This window comes from Physeter macrocephalus, chromosome 1, assembly GCF_002837175.3.
Source record: "Physeter macrocephalus isolate SW-GA chromosome 1, ASM283717v5, whole genome shotgun sequence".
Lineage (NCBI taxonomy): Eukaryota > Metazoa > Chordata > Mammalia > Artiodactyla > Physeteridae > Physeter > Physeter macrocephalus.
Genome location: NC_041214.2, coordinates 65,769,773 through 65,789,674, shown reverse-complemented (window position 1 = coordinate 65,789,674; position 19,902 = coordinate 65,769,773). Strand labels below are relative to the sequence as shown.

The window sequence follows — 19,902 nt, the reverse complement described above, 5'->3', positions numbered from 1 at the left end:
GGACAGAAAATTGCAGATGTGATCCTGGGGTGGCCTCCCACTAGCCTGTGAGGCCCTGTGGCAGCTGTCTACCATGACAGATGTCTTTCTCTTCCATTATAGTGACGACATCCTGTTAACCTCAGAGTCTCTTTCCACTTTAAAAGTAGCTGCCCCGCGCTCGTGGCTCATCTGACTGCATGGGGATGGCTGGTGAATGCAGACAGAACACAAGGACCTGGATTATCTACAAAATGCCAGCATAGCCCCGACCCACCCCCGCTCAACGACTACAGGCACAGGCTTTAGGGATGTTGACTGAGGGACAGGATTGGGAACTGGAGTGGCCAGTTACCCGGAGGGTCTGGTTGGGCCTGTGGCAATGGCGTAATCATAAGGGTGCCCTTGGGCTTCTGGTCCCACCTGAGGAAGGAGGCAGAGCCGTGATACAGTGTGATGGAACAGCAGCGACCTGTGTCTACAATGCCACACAACAGGCAGAGGACGATACCAAAAGGCCTACCCGAGTCAGGGAGCAATGCGAAACACCACTCTTCGGGGTCTAGAACAGCTGTGTGTGTGACCTACGGGACCCACGGACGTCGATAGCGACCAAGGAACCCACGTTACTGGCCGTGAAGTTCAGGAAAGGGCCGATGCAAATGAAACGTGCTGGCATTTCCACGTGCCTTACGGCCCCACTGCTGCCGGGCTAATGCAGAGGATGAGTGGGCTGCGTCAGCAACAGGTGAGACGGGAAAGCCGCTCTCAACGTGTGGCCACACCCCAGGAGCAATGGGCCCAGCGCCCATGCCACGTGAACCCAGAGGCCGCTAGTCCACGTCATCCGAGTTCAGCTGTTGACCACCGAGGGATGTCGCCAACTATCGGTCAGGACGATAAGTCGCTTTCGCTCTGGCCACGGCATCTACCCCCAGGGAACACATTATAAAACTGGCCCTGAGACTGGCAGGTAAGTCCCCGGGGGTTTGGGTTTGCTGCCTCGTGGGGAATAGGATTAGAAAGGGATGTACAGATCTCACCTGTCTCCTGCCCGGCCCCACCTAAGACCACTGAGGTAATGAATCCAGGCCCTGACTGAAGGAAGGCACCATCATATTAACCCCGTGGGCCTCTCCAGGATTCGGCACTGGCTGTAGGGACTGAGGGTGCAGAGGCGGCATGGTACTGCCCCCCAGCACAGGAGCCACAGGCAGGGGTGGTAGTATTTCAGGAGGCTGTTACTGCTTGTATTTTGTTTAATGGTCATGATCTTCCCTGCACTGTGCCTGTTATGAATATCTTACATTTTGTCCCTAATCTGAGTGGAGGGAATCTGTTCACGAACTGGGCACAGTGGTGGCCTCACTGCAAAACGAGTCTGAGTGCTGGGCCGACAGCGAGGTGCCATTGTCATTCTCCTCTGGACTTTCATGAAAAACTGACCTTATAAGCAGCTGGCTCCAAAGTTTGCCCACTTCTTGGACTCTTGAAACTCCTTAGCTGCTATTGCCTGTATCGCATTTGTGGTATTTGGTTGCAGTGCCCTCTCTGTACCTGACCCCAAGGGTATCACGGAAGAGAGGTGGACCAAGATTGTAAGGGTGCTGCAGGGTCTGTAGGGGTGGAGGGCGTGGTCAGGCCACTCAGGATGGCTGTTCCCTTGCTCTCCGTCCATCCCCTGCTCGACCAGGCCCTGCTTCACTCACATGACTCTCCAATCCTCTCAATTACTGGGCTTCATCAGTAATTGCCTGCATGCTTGCCTCCTGCCCCAGCCCCTGGTTTCCCTGGCAACTGATGAACCCACCTGACATCAATTCCCCCTCCCCCATAAATGATAGCCTCCTTCTCTGCTGAGTAGCAAAGTCTGCTGTCATGTCCTGCCAGCCGTCTGCTGCACATGGTGGGATGTCACTCCAGGACCTTTTGCTTCAGATATGTAGGATACCCTGTCCAATAAACCACTGATGTCCCTGTTGCTGTATCCATCCTCTTTCTTCAGTTTGGAGGCTGGGCAACTACAAGGCTTACAGACCTGTGGGGTGCAGCCCAATAACTACCTAGTCAGAATAAATAAGACGTAAACTAAGAACATAAAGACTGTGCAATTAGAAAATGATGGAAAGACACATACTTATAAAGCCTGGTGACCTAGATAGCCCTCTAGCCTAGATAGTGAATGAATGGGATACTTCATAGAAACATGGACTCACTTCTGATGAGCTGATGACCTTGTTGACAGTGACCATTTCAAAGCAATTTTATTTTTGTAAATGGAGATCTCGGCCTTTTAAATAAATAAATAAATAAATTTATTTATTTGTTTATTTTTGGCTGTGTTGGGTCTTGGTTGCTGCGTTCAGGCTTTCTCCAGTTGCGCTGAGCGGGGGCTGCTCTTGGTTGTGGTGCACAGGCTTCTCATTGCGGTGGCTTCTCTTGTTGCGTAGCACGGGCTCTAGGCGCGGGGGCTTCAGTAGTTGTGGCTTGCGGGCTCCAGAGCACAGGTTCAGTAGTTGTGGTGCACAGGCTTAGTTGCTCCACAGCATGTGGGATCTTCCCATATCAGGGATCGAACCCGTGTCCCCTGCATTGGCAGGTGGATTCTTAAACACTGAACCACTAAGCAGGTCCCCCAATTCTTATTTTGGTTAATGGATTGTAGTTATTGTGATTGCAACACTTAGATTTTTTTCACCTTTCTAATCAAACAGAAGCTGTATTCATTTCCTAGGGCTGCCACAATGAAGCAGCACAAACAGAAATGCGTTGTCTTGCAGTTCTGGAGGCTAGAAGTCAAAAACCAAGGAGTCAGCAGGGCCATGCACCCCCTGAAGCCTGTAGCTGGACCTTCCTTGCCTCTTGCTAGCTTCTAGTGGTTTAGGATTCCTAGGCTTGCAGTTTGTAATCCTCATATGTTTTGTTTTCCGTTTGTCTTAACTTTCAGTTTCATTTTGATTCTTTTTTCCAGTAAGCAAAACTGACTCCACGCCCCACCCACTTCTCCTCTCACGCCAACCATAAGCTGCTGCCTCGTTCACTCTGTGGCAGTCAGACGCTGACAGGACCATGGCCCTGATGCAGGCTCCAGGGGGCCCCAGCCCTGGGCAGACCTGCGCACTGATCCTGATCTTCACAGTGCTCCTGCAGGCCCTCTGTGTGGCCGTGACTTACGTGTACTTCACCAACGAGCTGAAGCAGGTCAGTACGATGCACACGCTCTCTGACAGAGGCTCTTGGCAGCCCTCTGGTTAATTGCCTTGGTTGGCTCCTCGGGGAAGACTTTACAGAGGAAGAGAATCCTCTTTCTCTGCCTGGGGACCCTAACTGCTAATGCATATCATTACTGAGGACTTCGCAAAAGTGAATTGAAGGGACTATGTGCACGAAGTGCAGTTACAGAGCTGGCTCCACCAGTTACTAGCAGATGCGGGCAACAAAACTCCTGAGGTAGTTTTGTCTTCAACAGAATGTTATAATATTAACAGCTGCCATTCATTGAGTGCTTTCTGCTTAATGCTTTATAGTTCTTGACTCAAATTCTTGGGAGTGAGAGGAGCTGCATCAGGGCAGGACTGTATCTGCTTTTGCTTTCTGTGACACCTCTAGGCGCTAGCACAGAGCTCCCACATAGTAGGTGTTCACTAAACACTTGTTGAATGAATAACCAACCTTCATCAATGTACTGCCAGGACACAGGAAGTAGGGTAGAGTTGAGGCTTAACCCAAAGCCAGGCTGTAAACCACTTGTAATAATGCTGTTTTGTGTTCCGAATGTGGCTAATTCCAGTGGATTTTGAATGCAAAATTACTGAAAATAAGCCAACCCCACGTTTTGGCTTTCTGTGTACATATTTTTTTCATTTAATTTTTTTTATCGGCACATAGTTGATTTACAATGTTGTGTTCGTTTCTGCTGTATGGCAAAGTGAGTCAGTTACACATAGACATATATCCACTTTTTTTTTTTTTTAGGGTTCACAAATCTTTCTTTAATGACTCTTTAAAAGGTAGCAAAACTGGTTCTACTCAAATAGAATGATATCCACTCTTAAAATTTTTTTTAATTTATATATTTTTAAAAGATTATTTTGATGTGGACCATTTTTAAAGTCTTTTTTGAACTTGTTACAATATTGCTTCTGTTTTATGTTTTGGTTTTTTGGCCACAAGGCATGTGAGATCTTAGCTCCCTGACCAGGGATTGAACCCTCACCCCCTGCATTGGAAGGCAAAATCTTAACCAGTGGACCACCAGGGAAGTCCCTATCCACTCTTTTTTAGATTTCTATTCCCATGTAGGTCATTACAGAGTATAGAATAACGTTTCCCTGTGCTATTCAGTAGGTTCTTATTAGTCATCTGTTTTATATACAGTAGTGTGTATATGTCAATCCCAGTCTCCCAATTTATCCCTCCCCCTCATTCCCCCCCGGCTTGTTTTCTACATCTGTGACTCAACTTCTGTTTTGTAAATAGGTTCATTTGTACCATTTCTTTAGATTTTACATGTAAGCAATATCATATGATATTTGTCTTTCTCTGTCTGACTTACTTCACTCAGTAAGACAATCTCTAGGTCCATCCACGTCACTGCAAATGGCGTTATTTTGTTATTTTTTATGGCTGAGTAATATTCCATTGTATACAGTACCACATCTTCTTTATCTATTCCTCCATCGATGGGCATTTAGGTTGCTTGCATGTCCTGGCTATTGTAAATAGTGCTGCAATGAACACTGGGGTGCATGTATAGTTTCAAATTATGGTTTTCTCCAGATATATGCCCAGGAGTGGGATTGCTGGATCATATGGTAGCTCTATTTTCAACTTTTTAAGGAACAGCCATACTGTTCTCCCTAGTGGCTCTATCAATTTACATTCCCACCAACAGTATAGGAGTTTCTGTGTATATTTTGACGAATTGTATATTGTATAGCAGGGAACTTCGAGCTGGAAGGAATTTTGGATACCCCTCGTTGTATAGATGAGACTAGAGACTGCCAGAGAAATGACTTATCCGAGCTCAGGCAGAAATTTGCAAGCAGAGCTGGACCCAGCTCAGCTCATAGGGAATGCTCGTCCCATCACAGCAGGGTGTCAGTAAGGTTAACCTATCTCCCCCTTGTGCTGAACAGCACCCTGCTGCATGGTGACAATGCAACATCAAATCTGTCAGCTGGGCAGGAAATGCAAAGCTAAGGGTCTTGGACAAATATAAAATAGTGTTTATCTGTTAAGGAAATAAATGCAGTTTGTATATCCTGTGGAGTATAAACTTGGCTCTCAACTGGTTGGGAATTTCCTTTGGAAATGAAGTGAATAAAACAAGAGTCAACAAGTAATTATACAAATGATCACTACCATTAGATGGCCAGTCAAGTCAGCTTTGTTATAGGGCAATTTCAAAGAGCCTGTATTTGTAAGAAAAAAAATCAACGTGATTATAATCATGTCTTTTAGTTCTATGTCTGCCCGAGAGACTGGAATGCTGCTGTGTTTCCCAGTTTGGAGTCAACATGTCCTAAGCTTTGTTAACTTTGCAGTATAAATAGTGAGTCTGTGTCTCCATATACAAGAGGTTCTCTCAATTTGCTAACATTACAAGTTGGCCTCATTTTAAGACTGAATCAACTCGTTATTTACTGATCTGAGTTATGCAATTGTCTGTGTACATGATCAAGTTTCTTTGAATTCTATAAAAATGGAAATTTCAAAGTTTAATATCTCCCCACTTGCACACATTTTTCCTGATTGCATGTTTATATGTGTACACTTCTGTATAGACATGCAGAAGAATTTATTGAGAGTATTAGAAAGAAGAGAATTAAGAGATATTGAGCAAAAACTGTTCCAGAAACTTTCAAAATACTGCCCTGTTTAATCCTCATAACCATTCTATAAAGTAAATATAATCATCCCATTTTATAGATGAACAAACTAAGACTCAGGGAAGTTAGGTAAAAGGTGAAGCCCAATTTTGAACCCAGGCATTAAATAGGGGCTCGGTAAATGGTAACCATTGTAATCAGCATTGAGAAGTCTCTTGGAGTTGTCACCCTCTTCATCAGGAATTTATTATGCAAGGGAAAATGAATCTGAATCTCTTTGGGTGACTGTGTAGAGTTTGGAAAAGCATATTCAACACAAGTATTCATTTCCTAAATCAGATCACAGGTTTCACTTTGGCAAGAAAAAATTTGCAGAAGATACAGTGGACAAGGATTATAGGGAGTGTGGGTTGAGCCAGGCTGAGGGATGTTGGATTGGACCCTCACAATTAAGCCTGTAGACCTGCGAGCATGAACAATAAATATGGGCTTAGCCTCTAAAGTCTATGACTCTTAGAAAGTTTTATGACAAGGGGACTACCTATTGCTGTGGCATTATAGATGGGGAAGACAAAAGAGAAGGAGCCCCTTATCCACTGATGTCCATAAATGATCCTTTATGCTATTTGTGGTTTGCAGAAACTGATTGTCAGAGACTAATGTCTGGGCAGCAGAGAGGGTCAGGGCTGCCACCTTGAAGTCCCTGAGCCAGCCAGCCAGCAAAGGAGTCCACCCTGCTGACTTCAAGCCCTGCCAAGGACTGGTTGGCCCTGGCCTAGACAGGCACACTGTTTGTGATGGCAACAGCAGCAGTCGAGTGGAACCCACTTCTCAGAAGTGGAGAATCCACTTCTCAGAACCAAGGGCAACTCTCCTTCTACAGTTGTCCAGATAAAAATATCACCCTTATCCCCCTGCACCCAACACCCAGATGTGGTTAGCAAGAGAACAGCCCCAGCCTGAGAAGTGCTGTAGGAAATTCAACCTCAAAGTGTGAAAGGATGTGAAAAGGAAAGGGGGAGAGAGACATCATATTAATCATCATTAATCATTCTTGGAATAACCCTAGCACCACCTTGCCCATGTGTCAGTTACCTGTGTTGGCCTAGGTCTGTAGAGGAAACTACTAAATACGAAACATGTGGGGATGGGATGCAGAGTGGCTGGGGCTTTCTGTTGTTCAGAAGTCAATATGGGTTGGCCAAAAATTTCGTTCAGGGTTTGCCGTTGAAAACCCCGAACGAACTTTTTGGCTAGCCCAAAATAAGCATAAAAATACCTAGAAGGAGAAATAAGCTGTGATCTTTAGAGGGTAGAATTATGGGTGCCTCTTTTTAATTTTTCTATATTTTATCAATTTTCTACAGCTAATGTTGTAAAAATATCTATGCTATCCATGTGATTTTCATACAGATCTAAAGAGCATGACATTTTTGTAGAGTCTTAAGAGAAAACAACCATATACAAAATTGCCCACACCCAGTCTAATCTCAACCCTGTAAAAAAAGAGATCATCCAAAGGTTAACTAGGAGGTGGAATGAGGGTGGATCAGAGGGTTTTATTTGTTTTACTTTTAGCAAAGTATTCTATAATTTTCTATATTTTCCAGGCTGCCTGTGTATCCTCAGCGTCTTTAGGCTTCATTCAATCTGGGTTAACACTGGTGACTCACTAGCTTGTCAGACTCCCTCCCACGTCTACTTAGGACCTTAGTTTTCAAGGTTCTCACTCCCCACCACCTGAAAGTGTTTCTGGAAAATCTCCAGAGGGTCTCCAGAGGCCAGCAGTTGGTCCTGACCTGGGCTGGCCCCTGCTCTCTTGCACTCTCTCAAACTCCACTCGACTTCACAGGGGCTGTCAGCTACCCTGACCGCCTGATGCCAGCACCTCTCAACTCTGCCCTGTCCTGCCCCTAGCCTCAGCCTCCCGGGCACTCAACCCTTTCATGCTGAGACAGCTTCCAACTGCTGTGAAGTAAGATGATAAGTTGCTCCCTCCCTTCTGTGTCATGCACATTGTTTTGTCCCAACAGCTTACGAAAATTAGTCAAGCCTGTTTATTCAGTTTCATCAAGTCAACGCCTGGCCAAGGCATACCCAGTCCTGCTGGGCTGGGGCGATGGCTAATACAACTGTTCTTCCTGGAACTACCCTCAGGCCTTGTTGATGAATCCAGCTCTTCTTCCTTGATCCTCCCCTCAGTTTGCTAGACATGCTCTTCTATTTCTAAATTGAGTTCCTTCCTTGGAAAGGCTTTTTAAGCTCACATAAATTGCAGATGAAAATTAATGTCTACAGTAGAAGAACATGGAGGTGGGTAGGATCAAAGGAATGGTGTCTAATTTCATTGCCAGTCATAACTCAGGGGGTCCCAGGTGTCACCCCCACTACATCTACTAGGTGAATGTTTTACTCTTGGAATTTTAAAAAGGAAGAAAGAAAATAAACATTTACTTAAAAGTAAATGAATGTTCTATGCCAGAGTGTGGGGAAGGAATTAATTAACTCAGGTTTGTCACTTTTATGCTTGAGAGACCTGATCAAATGTCCAAGGAGTACATGGCTGACAGTACAGACCTGCATGATTCTGGCTGAAAGCTCTCGTAAATATTTAAGTTATTTTGATGTGGAATGAAATCATCTTTCTATAGGAGGGAGCAGATAATCAGTAAGTTTGATCTTTCCTTCAACTTTGAAGTCCCCTAAGTTCAAATAACAGATAAAAATGGCTATGTTCCCATTTATTTCCCCAGAGAAAGGCAATTCAATGGATTTGTACAGAGAAATAACATCTCCTGAATCCCAGTTGTTAAAAATGAAAACAGGAAAAAAAAAAAATCTGACCTTGCATGAACATCCTGTTTTTCTTCGTAAGATTAATCAGTTGTCATTCTGGAGTGCTCTGGATGGTTTGGGGTGTGTGTGTGTGTGTGTGTGTGTGTGTGTGTGTGTAACATCAAGCACAGACTTTGTTGGCAATGATCTAGCCATTGTAAATGTTTACCCTCAATCAGAAGAAGGGAGCAAACCTTCAAATGGTGTTTCGAGTCTCTGCAGGTAAACAAACCCCTAGCTGGTGTGGACATTCAAACGTCTAGTGGCAATGTAGTCTGGATTCTGCCATCCAGAGGAGTAGAAATCCAACAATAACTAGAATCTACTAAGACAATCAAAGCTCAGATCAAGAAACAGAATATTACCTGCACCCTAAAGGCTTTGGCTAATTTTTTATTTAGGATCCTGGAATGTAAACAAACTCCACTGCCTACTTTGTACCTGGTGGGTTTCTAGCTGTAGGATGGGAGTCACACTATGTCAGAGCTGGAAGGAACCTCAAAGATCACCACAGTGAGCCAGCTCAAAATGCAGATGAAGAAGAGATGTTGAAGAGTAGAAGCAATTTGTTGAGGGACATACCACTGCTCAAGGGCAGGGGCAGCAAAGGGCATTGTGACCCTGGATGCCTGGCCCACACCTGTTTCCTTTCCACCACATCTAACTGTTTACCTTTATTCAAAGGACAAAGGACGGCATGCTTACTTTTACTTCAGGCAATGAGCTTTTCCAAGGTGCTAAGACGTCTCTGAACCCGTCATCAGCTTCCGTTGTTTTAACTTGTAAATGAACAAAAAGAAGAAGCACTTGTGCATAATATTGTGTTATATTCATCTCAACCCAGATGCGGGACAAGTACTCCAAAAGTGGCATAGCTTGCTTCTTAAAGGACGATGACAGTTTTTGGGATGCCAGTGATGACGAGAGTATGATCAACCCCTGCTGGCCTGTAAAGTGGCAACTCCATCAGTTTGTTAGAAAGGTAAGTGAACCACGGGGTCCCTTTACCAGCAGGCATAGAAGGTCAGAGGAGAAGGACTATTTTAGATCAAGTCTAGAGTCCTTATTTTGGAAGGGAGGAAACTGGGGCCCAGAGTGATTAAGTGACTGTCCCCAAATTCACTGAGCTAGGAAAAGATGGGACAGCACCGAACAGTGGGTCCTGATCAACTCCTGGTCTAGAGTTGATTCCTCTCCTCCAGAGAGCTCCTTCATCTACTCTAAACTTTTTATCTCACCTCATGGAAACTGAGGCACGGACAGAGCAATGTGTTCAAGGTCACACAACAATAAAGGATGTGTGTGATTTCTTTTTTTATTCAGAAGACAAAAGAAACCAAATAATGGTGTTTTATATTCTTCCCACATTGTTGTTCTCTTTTATTTTTTTCTTTTGTTTTTCTTTTCTTTTCTTTTCTTTTTTTTTTTTTACAAACCCTTGTGTCGCCACATTGTTGTTCTCTGGAATTAAGTCTTTATTTATTTTTGTATGCATATAGAGATGAAGAAAGAGGAAAGGAAGAGGGAAGAAAGAGATACTTTGAGAAATTGAAGGTGATGACATCTCAATTTACAGTTAATAAATGACACATTGCAAAATATTATTTTCTGTTTGTGAAAGTTGCTTAAATAGGATCTCCAGCAGAAACTTTATGTTAGCTAACAGTTTATTTCACTAAATATGATTACTTAATTATACTTTCAGTGACAGGACATGTCAAATATAGTTTCTTCTCTCAGGCTGCTTCCTTATTTGTAAGATAGCATTAACAACATTTACCTTCTGCATATCCGGAAAGGCCAGCTGTGAACACAAACATGAAAATTGTAAACTTCATTGTTTAAAAAAAATTACTGGGGACGTTCCCAGGGTAGGAGGAGGATGTGTTTTAAAGAAATGATTGTAAGTCTATTGTCTGGTACTCAGTGTGCCCTTCCATAGAAACAGTGTTATGTCGGTGGTTAGGCTCTGATTTATAACCCTAAGCAGTCCTCGCAGTAAAGCCCAGCATCACCTGTGAAGCTATTCCTATGAGAAATGAAATCAGACTTCCACCTCGTTGTCCTAGAAACACATCTGCTCCATGGCTGCCCTGGAATCGTGGGCAGGACACCTGCCGCGCACAAGCTGTCCTGGAGCAGCTGGGACTCCATTGCCCCAAGTGAAAAACACCAGGAAAGACCCAGGGTTGGGGAAGTGTCCTGAGGAACCTGAGGAATGGGACCCCACGGTTCCTAGGATTAGAGGGAGGGTGGCAAACCCACTGGTGGCAGAGGAGAGAAACTCAGAGCTAGAGTAGAAATCTGGAGACCGAGGAGGGGGCTAGATGCTGGGCCTGGGAGTGGGGAGATGAGAGAAGCCGTTTGGGTGGGTTTTACAGGTCTCTTTCCTGCTCTTTCCCCCTCCCTCCCCCATTCTCACATCCTGCCACTGACTAGAGAAGAGAGGGCACACAGCGGTGGATGAGAGTGTAGGAGGGGAAAAGAGTTCCCCATTTTTCCAGGCACCGTGAAGTGAACAGACAATTTCCCATAAACATCCTATGCCCATTATGTATATTATCTCTCTTAATCCTCAAACAGCCCTGTGAGGAAGGAATCATTATTATCTTCTTTTTTTAAAAAAAAATAGATGAAGAAATTAAAGTAGTTCATATCAATTAAGTAACTTGAGTAAAGTTTCCCAGGGCTGCTAATGAACAGATTTGAATCCAGTCCATCTGATTGTACTATAATCTTTTTCTTTTTTCTTGGTGGCACCGTGTTAAGGACCACACTGTAGGACTTACCCTTTTCCCTTTCCTCCTCCTCCTTTTTCCTTCCTTCCTTCCTTTCTGGCCCAGAATGAGATTGAGAGAGCTAATGTGCTGAGGCCACCCCTTGCTTCCCTTCCCACATGCCAGTGCCCATAGCCCTACAGGCAGCCCCCCATTATCTGGGGTCAGAGCTTTTGACAGAGGAAAAAGAAGAGAGCTTCTGATTTGGAGCAGGAGTACAGAGGAATGGAGTTTCTGACAGTTGTGTAATTAACAACAGTGATAGGAAAGGTGGGCAAGGATGGGCAAAGCCCCCAGGGGTGACAGAACTGAGGGGAGAGGCCTTTAAAGCCATGGATGAGTCACGTCAGGGTCGGCTCATTTAACAGAAAGGCTAGATTTCGTTCTTTATTACTGGTTTTCCCCACTGGTTAGCACAAAGAAAGTGATAAGAAGTGTTTAGTAAGATATGGGAATTTGGTAAAATATCTTTATGTTGAGAATGTCTCAGCCACATTCTCAGAAATGAGAGAGTGACATGGTGCTACCCCGTCACCGCGGGATGGGCTGTGCGTGCCTGTGGGCACCATGAGAGAGAGGGGGTGTGCCTTACACTTTGAGTCTTGGGTATGTTTGATAATTTAAAGCTCCTGGACTCTGACACAGTGCCTTTATACACGCATGCATGCAGCTACACACACAATGCACTATACACACGCATGCATGCATGCAGACACACACAGACAAGGCACTTATACGCACGCATGCATGCAGACACACAGACAATGCACTTATACACACGCATGCATGCAGACACACACAGACAAGGCACTTATACACATGCATGCATGCAGGCACACACACTCAGAAAGTGCGGTGACATGGCTACCGCATCCGTCAGCCAGAAGGAGACCTGGGGAACATTAGGCTGACCTAACTTGGAGAAGGATAACTTTATCCAGAAACAGAAGTCTCCCAGACAGAGGACCATCCTTCCATCCACAGTAGGGACAGCTGCCTCCATATTCATCCTGCCTCCCGCTCAGCCCCACACACTCTATGCTTGGACAACTTAAAGCTGCCTAGGTTGATATCTTAGGTGGAAATTTTCTGTTAGACATCAGCAAGAAGAGCCACAGACATTCTATAGTCAGTCTAAATGTTTAGGGAAATTAACAAGCTTTATTCAATACTATTTGCAGATCATTTTGAGAACCTATGAGGAAACCATTCCTTCAATTCCAGGTAGTATTCTTTTTGTTGTTATTTTAATTTTCTACTGTCAACCTTGTGATAGGGTGAATAGCTCTCCATCCTCTTTCTCTCTGCTCCCATCCACACATCCCACCTCTGGTCACTGCTCAGTGTCTCAAGCTGCTTGGTTCTATTTCCCTCTTTGCATTGGCAGCTAGAAAGCTCAGAAGCAAATCTGTGACCCACCTATGGTCTGAACTTCGTTTCATCTGAATTTGATTCTTCCAACGTGGATTTTCCTTTCACCTCAACTTCTTCGATTCTTTATTTTTACCTTCTAATGTGGGTAACTTTCTGGAGCATAGCTGGAAAAAATAGGCTCCAAAGTTAGCCATCTTCTCTGCTTCTGACCACCCCTAGGCTCTAAGCCTTTCTTTATGCAAAAGCCTCTTGCTCCATCATCTCTTTCCCAGCAATCTTTCTACCTACCCGAAATCCTCATCCTGCAGTCCCCACACCTTGGCTATCTCCACTGATGGTCACCAGCCTGCTCTTGACCCACAACCCCCTTCATTGTTATTGCCCAGGCCGGCTTCTCTAGTTCTGCAACTGGCTTCTTCCATTCCTGGATTTTCACATAACCACCTCCTTCTCATCCTCCATCCTCATCATCTACTCATCACCTCTCAGAGAGAACCTCCCTGACCAACTTTCTAAGTAAGTTCACCCACATCCTATTTTTTCTATCACACTTATCTTGTTCATTTCCTTTGATTGATATATATATATAAATCAAAGGAAAATATATAAATATTCTCTGTGTTCTGTCTGATTCCCTACTAGATTAAAGATCCACAAAGACAGAAAACATGCCTCTTTCTCTCACCTCTCTATTCCTAGACTTAACTGTACACCTCAAGCCTAGTAGATTCTCTCTTATCCCCCTGGTCCTTACCTGCACCACCTTTGGTGTGTGTGTTCATGTGCATGTGTGTGTGTGTGTATTTTGACTGAGATGAAATTCACATAATATACAAGTAACCATTTTGAAGCGCACAATTTGGTGGCCGTTAGTACATTCACATTGTTGTGCCACCATCCCTCTACACAGAAAGTTCTTAATACATATTTTTAAAATCAATACAGAAGTAAATACAACTGATGAATTAAATTTACTGCTGCTTTGCATTTGGCTCACCATAGCCCCATTTTCCCCTGTGAATAATCATACCAGCCTGCATACGTGTACCAGAGACTTACAGTCCTGGGGTACACCAGCCTGGCAGAGAAGAATCAGTTTTTTAATAGATATTTTATTAATGATGTCTTCCTAATTTTCAGCTATCCTTTTCCATTACAATAAGCTTCCTCATCACTTGACAATCCCCCTCATCCTTTATTAAATGGGCTTTATTAAATACGAAGCCAAGACCTGGTCCCAGGGTCTAAGCATTCTTTCTGGTCATTTCCCCGAAGGCAAAAACAGTAGTAGGAATGTTGAACACTGCTTCTCTTCTAATGAGGAACACCAGATCCGTGGTCTACAGTAGATGCATGTACTATTTTCAGTGTTGGAAGAAAAATATTCTTTTTTATTCATCCCAGTGGGGCATAGAAATCATATACTCCTCAGTACACCAAGATGTATCCATGACACCCAAATATACGTATTCACTGACTTCTTTTCCAGGAGCTGTTTGCTATAGCCAGTAGGAAATGTCCTCTCTTCAGAATTTGCTTTTAAAGCTAGGCTTTCCCATATCCTTGCAATGACCTCAAGTGCAAGATATTTGTAACTGGATTCCACTACTGAATATTTTAAAATAAAATGTTACAGTCTAGGGGCAGTCAAGGCATTATGAATTATTTATCAATGGTGGTTAAAAGTAAATGGACACATCAACCTTGAAAGCTGAGCATTCTGAGAGTAACATGTAATTGACTGTACTTCCCCGGAGCTGTGTTTGGTTTTCAGTATCCTGCACACACCCACCTATCCTGAATAAGTAACAACACCAGATAGATGGAGAGACTCGTTAGCATTCCTTCCTCGCCTATGAAATTTTATCACCTCCTTTCAGTTTCTTCTACTACTAGCCTAGATTAAAGCTTCCTGTTCTCAGACCTGATCAATTACAGCCGTCTGCAGGCTCACCAATCTCCAGCCCTCTCACTTTCAACCCATCAAACCTTACTATGAGGTCGTTTAGCCTAAAGCACAGCACATGTCTTTTTGCTTCCCTGATAAAACCTTCCAGAGTCTTCTCGTGTCTGTAAAAATTCAAATCTCTTAGTCTAACAATCAAATCCTCTATAGTTTAAATCCTCATTCAAGCCTGAAACTGAACTCCTCTGATGCCTGTGTCCCAGGAATGCTTTGTGCATCCTGCCTTGGGGACACTATTCTAGATCTCTGGGAATGCCCTTTTCCCATTGCTGTGGGTCCCAAGCCTCCCCAGCCCCACCCATTTCAGAGAATTGTCCTGCCCCTCAAATGCTTTCTTGCATTCATTTGTTTATAGTTCTTTCTCCATCTGCCTAGAAGAGTGTCAGGTATAGATGTGATGGGCACTTTGGTTTGCTGGAGTACGTGAATGAAAGGGCCTTAGTCCAAACCCTCCCCTGACCTCAGCTCTCCAACAAATAGGAATCTTTCCCTCCCCTGAACACCCATCACCCTTCATTTCTATTTCTTATAGGTTAATTTTCACTTTCTAATGTGTGTCTTCCCTAAAAACTCTAAGTCCCTTGAGGGCTCAGTCAGTGTAATCAGTGATTAATCTTTGAAGTCCCTGTGGAGCACTGCCTTGTCCCCGGACGTATTTCCTTGATGAAAATGTATAGTTTATCTCAACAACCAACGTAAACATCCTGGGAAGTTTGAGCTGATTTTTTTAAAGAGTAGTTTGTTGAATTTGCAGTCTTTCAATCTGCTCCAAAGTACTTCGGATGGTGGTCAATAAATGTTATTTATTTATTATGATCTAGTGAATCAGTGATTTTTATGCTCATATACTGGTTATCATGACCATAATGTCATTTCATATTCCCTTTGGGAGGTGAGGGAAATGACTGTTGGATACCAGTTTGTAGCATCTCTGGACAATTGTTATCACTGCTAGTCCTTTAGAGTAGGTAGTATCTAGCAGGGAGGAAAAAATAATTGAGATGATAAAAATTGGTATCACTCTGTTTCTATATATAACTCAAAGTGGAAATTTGCCAGTACCTGGTTATTAGTGCACTTTAAATGCCTCAGTAGGAATATTATAAGTCCACAGTTTTGTTGTTATTATTGTAGTTTAGGAAAAGGGTCAGAATCTTCACTTTGTTATATTCTCGTTGAACCTTACCCCTGAGATGCCGATAAATTTTAGCCCAACTTACTGTTTATCCTTCCCATCTAAAGTACTTTTCAAATTCAACATAGGCTGAAGTAGACTGATAATAATACTAAAATGTAAATTGGTTTTATGAAAACCCATATAATCAACTTTGGGAGCCCAGTGTGCTTACAATGCTTGATTGATAAGAGCTGTGAACAGCAATGTATCTGAGATGTGTTTGACAAGTGCTGATGATTCTTTGTCATTTCTCTTTTAGAAAAGCAACAAAATATTCCTCACCTAGAAAGAGAAAAAGGTCCTCAGAGGGTGGCTGCTCACATAACTGGGACCAATCGGAAAAGCACATTCTCAGTTCTAAGTAAGAGAAGCAATGAATATATGGTTTAAAAGAAGGGAACGGAAGAATTTGTTCCAAATAATTTATTCTTTTTAACTTGTATCGGAAATGTTTATATGGCTATCTACAAAATGCTCAGTAGTAATCAAGTCTCAGATTGACTCTTTTCAGAAGCAAGATTACAAGATGAATAGCTTTTCTTCTTCCTCTTTTTTAAAGTAATTTCTCTCTCTTTCATCAAATCTTTCTCCTCTTCAAAGGTTCTAAATCAGTCATCTACTTTCCCCATGAGTCACCAAGGCCTCCCAGTGGCATTTGTATTAGGTTGAATCATAAAAAGTTGGCCAATATTTGACCACTTTGCACTTACAGAAATGTCAGTTTCATATGGTTTAACCAAATAGGTTAAGCCTAATTACTAACTGTAGAACAGGTGTCCATATACTGCTGTGGTTAGTGCATGGGTCTTGTAATCTAAATACCCACATTGGAATCCCAGCTACTCCTTACTTAGTTCTTTGTTTTGAGCAAATTACTTAACACAGTCAAGCTTCATTTTCTTCATATACAAAGTAGAGGTAATCTTTAACTCATAAAACAGTGAAGATTAATGCAAAATGCTGTTGCATTGTAAGTACTCAATAAGTAGTGCTTTCATTATTGTAAAAAGTTTTGTCCCAGGTTAAAGAAATTTCAGGCATCAGTTAATGAATGAAAAGGTTGTTGGGGTTTTTTGTTGGTTGGTTGGTTTTTGTTTGTTTGTTTTCTGGGCAGTTGCCTTCATGGTATTCCTGAACTCATGTTTTGTAAATCATTGACATGTTCTGCCTATGAGTGAGATCGTTATTTCACTATTCCTGTTTACTATTCATCAATTAATATGATAGTTGTTTTCAACTCTTGAAAAACTCAATTTTGTGTCAGTCATGGAGATGAGCCCAAAGTTTAAAAGAATATCATATCTTAATAAGGCCCATCTTCATTCAAAGTCTTTGGGATTTAAAGATCCAAAGATCTGAAGATCTTTAAATCTGAGCTCTTTTTGCCAAACCTTGTACCCTGTCTTATTGGACTAGAAATGCCTTCTGCTTGGATGGTGCTTTTGACATTGGGTTAGAGAAAGACCAAGGAGGAATCCAAAAAGACCTAAAAGAATAGCAGGAATTTATGAGCTCTAGGCTTGAGGAAATAGATATGTTTCTTTTGGTTTCCTTCTACATTGTTGATCTGAGCTCACCAGCACAGGAAAGGAGGCTGAGGTTTCTGTTCAGGACAGAAATTCTTCGCAGGAGTAAAGATTGCCATCTTAGTGAACCATTCCCATGCTACTATTCAGAGTAGATGAGGTACAAAAAAGTAAGGGACTTTCAACAGATCACAGTGATACGGGAGCCTCCAGATTTCTATATGACTAGAATTTAGAATCCTTGGAAGATTGAAGGAGCAAGAAGTTTTATAATAGATTAAAATTCTTTACAATCCCAACCAAAGCATTGGCTAGCCACAGCTATTGGGAAACTTCTTGTTTTGCTACAAGCTAACTTTATTTTTCTCTAAACTTCATCCCAGGCTCCAAGAATGAAAAAGCTTTGGGCCAGAAAATAAATTCCTGGGAGTCATCAAGAAAAGGACATTCATTCCTGAAGAATTTGCACTTGAGGAATGGAGAGCTGGTTATCCACCAAACAGGGTTTTATTACATCTATTCCCAAACATACTTTCGATTTCAGGAAACTGAGGAGGTTTTGGGAACAGTTTCAACAGAAGAGAACAGAAAGAAAAACAAACAAATGATACAATATATTTACAAATGCACGAGCTATCCTGACCCCATACTGCTGATGAAAAGTGCTAGAAATAGTTGTTGGTCTAAAGATTCAGAATATGGACTCTATTCCATCTATCAAGGTGGAATATTTGAGCTTAAGGAAAATGATCGAATTTTTGTCTCTGTAACTAATGAGCAATTGATTGACATGGACCAAGAAGCCAGTTTTTTCGGGGCCTTTTTAATTGGCTAAATGATCTGCAAAGAAAAAACAGTGTCCCCAGAGAGACCTTTCACTTTTCAGAGCGATAATACTGTGAAAAGACTGCAAAAGAGCTGACAAAATAAGGCAGCCGGAGCAGAGCAGCCTCAATCACAAGACTCTACAACACAAGCTTTTTTGGTATCTCTGAAAAGTGACCAACTTATTCCAAGAAGGAGAAACTGACAAAAGACCTTCTGGGACTCTACCTGATATCAGCTTGCTAGCAGAAATCTAGAAGGTTCTCAGTTTACAAACATTTGTGTAGCAATTAACATCTTCTGCCTTAACCGTCTACTCTTGCGAAGATACCAGAAGACTGAAAGGTCACGGTCAGGGTATGCAGTGTGCCAGGGAAGTTGGTGCAGTGCGGGGCCTTGTGGGAGTTGTCCTGTACCCTTGTACTCTTGGAAGTAAGAAAATTCCATTCGAAATCGTATCATTTCACTAAACAAATTAAAGTTATGTTTAGTGAACAAGGAACTATTTTCGGTTGGCCAAAAAGTTCGTTCGGGTTTTACACACTCATCTATAAAAACCCGAACGAACTTTTTGGCCATCCCGATATTTCTGAATGGCTTGTGCTTTTCACTCCCAAAAGTCAGGCTGACCGAAAGTACTGAAGATATTTTTGATAAAAGACTCTAAAATGAATGATAAGCTAATCAGAAATCAGGAATTTGGCCCCTTGTGAGCAAGAGAACTGGGAAAGTGGGAAAAAAAAAAAAACTGTTTGATAATGTAACTTAGGGATGGGCAAGAATGAATTATGACTCTATATTTTTATACTAAAATTTAAAAATATGTGTTTCTTTTTCAATAAAAATGACATGTTAAAATATGTAGTTTTCATGTATCTCGTACTTATGTTTTATAGTAACAAGATTACTAATGATGGGGAAAAGGACTTCTAATCTCTTTTTCATGGTATTGTTTATCTGACATGTCTTACAGAAGAAAGAAAGAAACTGCTCACTTTTTATATAATATGATTAAAATATATCAGTCCTTTCCTTTATAGTTAATGCTTTTGTTATAGGTTGAATTATGTCCCCACAAAAGATATGTAGAAGTCCTCCTCCCCAATACCAGAGAATGTGACCTTATTTGGAAAGAAGTTTGTTGCAGATATAATTAGTAAAGATGAGGTCATAGTGGAATAGTCTGGGTCCTTAATATTGTATAATGTGACTGGTGTCCTCATTATTTAAAGAAGGAAATTTGGAAACAGAAACAGAGACCCACAGGGAGAACTCCATGTGGCAACAGAGGCAGAGATTGGAGTGAGGGAGTTGCAAACAAGGAGCTCCAAGGATTGACGGCCCTCATCAGAAGCTCGGGAGACAAGAAAAGATTCTACCCATAGCCTCAGAAATCTACTGACACCTTGATTTTGGACTCCTGGCCTCAAGAACTGTGAGAGAATAAATTTCTGTTGTTGAAAGCCACCCAGTCTGTGGCACTTGGGTTCAGCAGCCCGAGGAAGCTAATACAGATTTGTATACTATGTTCAAGAAATCTTTTTTTACCAATGTTGCACAGACATCACCATCTCTATTTTTTTTCTGAAATCTTTAAATTTGGCCTTTCATA

The 19,902-nt window shown here is 42.4% G+C and overlaps 1 protein-coding gene across 2 annotated transcripts; it reads left to right on the top strand.

Moving 5' to 3' along the window:
* Positions 1-2,950: 2,950 nt before the first annotated feature.
* TNFSF10 (TNF superfamily member 10) lies at positions 2,951-19,150 on the top strand. Of its 2 annotated transcripts, XM_007122100.4 has the most exons (5): positions 3,001-3,180; positions 9,490-9,627; positions 12,604-12,646; positions 16,199-16,300; positions 17,849-19,150. In XM_007122100.4, the coding sequence occupies exons 1-5, from the start codon at positions 3,049-3,051 to the stop codon at positions 18,298-18,300; spliced, it is 867 nt and encodes a 288-aa protein (XP_007122162.1). In that variant the 5' UTR covers positions 3,001-3,048; the 3' UTR covers positions 18,301-19,150. The 2 variants fall into 2 exon arrangements, with proteins under 2 accessions (XP_007122163.1, XP_007122162.1); XM_007122101.3 differs by lacking the exons at positions 9,490-9,627; positions 12,604-12,646; positions 16,199-16,300; positions 17,849-19,150 and adding an exon at positions 6,442-6,797 and having other exon boundaries at positions 2,951-3,179.
* Positions 19,151-19,902: the final 752 nt, after the last annotated feature.

Coding starts and splice junctions, on each gene's coding strand:
- TNFSF10 (XM_007122100.4), top strand. CDS start 3,049: ATGGCCCTGATGCAGGCTCCAGGGGGCCCCAGCCCTGGGCAGACCTGC. Junction 9,628..12,603: donor TCCATCAGTTTGTTAGAAAG/GTAAGTGAACCA, acceptor TACTATTTGCAG/ATCATTTTGAGAACCTATGA. Junction 16,301..17,848: donor AAGCACATTCTCAGTTCTAA/GTAAGAGAAGCA, acceptor ACTTCATCCCAG/GCTCCAAGAATGAAAAAGCT.